The 3,043-nt window shown below is 38.5% G+C and overlaps 1 protein-coding gene across 1 annotated transcript; it reads left to right on the forward strand.

Annotated features, from left to right (window-relative positions):
• Positions 1-202: 202 nt before the first annotated feature.
• On the forward strand, positions 203-598 carry LOC145036093 (uncharacterized). The gene has a single exon (XM_078984571.1). It carries the CDS (start codon positions 203-205, stop codon positions 596-598), a length of 396 nt encoding a protein of 131 aa, XP_078840697.1.
• The last annotated feature ends 2,445 nt before the right edge of the window (positions 599-3,043 follow it).

The following is a 3,043-nucleotide window of genomic DNA, read 5'->3' on the forward strand; positions in this document are numbered from 1 at the left end:
ACCACATCTCTACCGCTTACCACCCTCAAACGAATGGTCAAGCGGAGGTTTCCAATTGAGAACTAAAGTCTATCCTTGAGAAGACGGTGAACCCAACAAGAAAGGATTGGAGTTTATGGATAGATGATTCCTTGTGGGCCTACCAGAACGCTTACAAAACCATGATAGGCATGTCTCCATTTAGGTTGGTCTTTGGAAAACCATGTCATCTTCCTGTAAAATTGATGAAGCAGGAAGACATAGCAAGCTTCAACTTCAAGAGTTAGAAGAATTGGTGAATGACTCTTATGAGAATACAACTATATACAAGGAGAAAACCAAGGTGTTCCATGATAACTCCATCACCCAAAAACATTTTAAGCCGGGACATAAAGTATTACTTTACCATTCCCATTTGAAGTTATTTCCCAAAAAATTAACGTCAAGATGGATAGGTCTATTTGTTGTGCTAAAAGTCTTTGAGCATGGGGCGGTTGAGATCCAAAATGAAGAAACGGGGAAAATCTTTAAAGTTAATGGGTATCGTTTGAAACCTTGCTATGAAAGTTTTAATGCAAATGTCTTAGATGTCATCCAATTGGATGCCCTTGTAAACTGAAATTGAGAGGGAAGGACGTCTTGCCAAAGACGTTAAAGAATGGCATTTTTGGAAAACATTGTGCTTTCATCTTTTCTAATTCCAAATAAATGTTTTAGCTAAAATCCTTTTTGCTTTTGACATTTCTTCTTCCTTTTTGCAGTGAAAGAGTGTTGAATTTTGAGGCCCCGATGTTCGTTTTGCTCAAGCACGAAGGTTTGGGATATTTCACAGCTTCACAAATGGTACGCGTGTACTCTCAGTTTCGTTTGCATGAGCCACAAATGGTCTGTGTGTACCTGTCCAGGAGGTCCGCGTCATCTTTTCAATTAGGGAACATTACGGAACTACTCACACGGTCAACATGTACTTGAAGTCCTGTCCACTTTACCTAAAAACGGTCCGTGTATGCTCCCAAAAATCGACCACGTCATTCTTCAAAAAATGGACCATCGTAGAACTTTTTACGCTGATCGCGTGTGGTCGATGTCTCATCCGTGTGAGCCAAAAACGGACTGCATATACTCCATGTAAACGACCGTGTGAAGTCTCAAATTAAAGACCATTTCAGTACACCTTACGCGGACCACGTGTACTCCAGAAAACATCCACATGAGGTGTTGACTTCTGTTGACCTGGGTGTTGACCACCGTTGACCGCTATTTTAACCCACTAACCCTACCATCCGGGCCTTTCTTCCCTATTCTTCTTCTACTTTTCTTTCTAACCTCCATTAAAAAACCTCCCACCTTCAACAACAAAAACTCAATTTCCCATCAAACTGCCAGTCGGAATCACGTGAAATTAGCGGCATTCTTTCCCATTTTTCAAGCTCTACATTTCCCACCTAAATTTTTCCCCGATCCACCCCCAGAATCGAGACTGCCGACCACCCCCCTTGTAACGCCCGCAGATCCGGGCTAGTCAATTTAAAGGCAATAGGGGTCAAAAACAACTTTTCGACAAAAAGATTATTTAGAATAAATAATCTTAACCAAGTTGTAGAATATGTCACAAGGTTTCCATACATATAAAGAACGCCGAAATCCGAGTTATAACGAAGAAGTTATGACCCGTCGAGGTTTCGCGTCGGAACCGGCACGGCGCCGGGAAGCGTAAATAGTAAACTTATGATAGAGAGAGAATTAGCCTTAGTGCTCTAAACGAAAGTCGTAGAATATGTTAAACTAAGAACATCGATAAAAAGAACGCCCAAATCTGACTTCGTATGAAGAAGTTATGATTTTTCGAAGTTTCGGATTAGCGGTGTACAGCCCGAAATTCGAATTTTAGATCGATTGATTTTTAGCTGAAACAACCTAAACAAGAATCAAAGATCATGTTATTAGTAGCGTAACGATAAAAAGACAGACGAAAATGGACATCGGATAAAGAAGTTATGAGATTTTAACGGACCAATCCTGTCCCGGCCTGTTAAAAATATAACTTTAAAAATAAAGTCAAAATTAGCCGACGGAGTCCAAACGAAAGTTGTAGAGTACGTCTCCACCTACGCGTGGATATAAAGAACGTCAAAAACGGAGTTCGTATGAACGAGTTACAAATTATAATAGCATATTTACGTATTAAAATAAAGTATAAATCATGTATACGTACACATATATATACATATGTATATATCATTAGAAAGGTATCGACGATGCGGTCATTATAAGACTAATGTTGAGTTCTTTCGATATTAGTTTAGTAAAAATATCATTAAATCCATTTAAAATAGTATTATAGAGGGGTGTTTAGTTGTTTATATAACTAAAAGGTCATTAAGTAATTATGGAGGGTAGTTTTTGAAAATTCAATTAGTATAAATAAGAGCCTTGGGCTCTCATATTTCTTGCACCATTCTCTTGATTCAAGAGTCTTTCTCTCCTTATCCCCCGAGCATTTCGGTCCCTCGTGATTCGACTTCTCTTTCTGTAGTTTTAGTATAGTAAGGTGAGCGCTGAAGCGCTGCATGAATCTTTCTTAGAAAGATTCAGCGACGAAGTTCTGCCCCTGCAGAGCCCGACTCCTAGCTAAAATCCCCTTGAAAATAAGTTATGCTTACCCTATTTTAAATATAGTTTATATTTAAAATTAGTATTGTTATTATAAATTTATAATAAATATTTGAGCTATTATTATGACTTATATAAGTGTCGTTATAATATCTTTTAACTACTCGCGGTACGGGGAATCTGGTTTAAAGGGCCGCATAGGGTTGTTGGATTTCAGAAGTGCTATACGCCAAAATGGTCCTGCCCTCCGGTGTTTTATGTCTGGCCCCTGTCTATACATAGTAGTTGGAAAGTATTGTTTAAACGCTTATATAATGATAATAATAAGACTAATAATTAGTGACGGTAATATTATACTAAAATCTAGTGGTGATAATATTAGGTTTCGAAGTGTTGTCCGAGTACCGAGTCACCACCTTCTCAGGTGAGTGCATAGTCCCTTTCATCTTAC

Source organism: Lactuca saligna, chromosome 3, assembly GCF_052625555.1.
Source record: "Lactuca saligna cultivar CGN05327 chromosome 3, ASM5262555v1, whole genome shotgun sequence".
Classification (NCBI taxonomy): domain Eukaryota; kingdom Viridiplantae; phylum Streptophyta; class Magnoliopsida; order Asterales; family Asteraceae; genus Lactuca; species Lactuca saligna.

What these genes read in the sequence shown, in the direction of transcription:
- LOC145036093 (XM_078984571.1), top strand. Translation starts at nt 203, where the DNA reads ATGTCATCTTCCTGTAAAATTGATGAAGCAGGAAGACATAGCAAGCTT.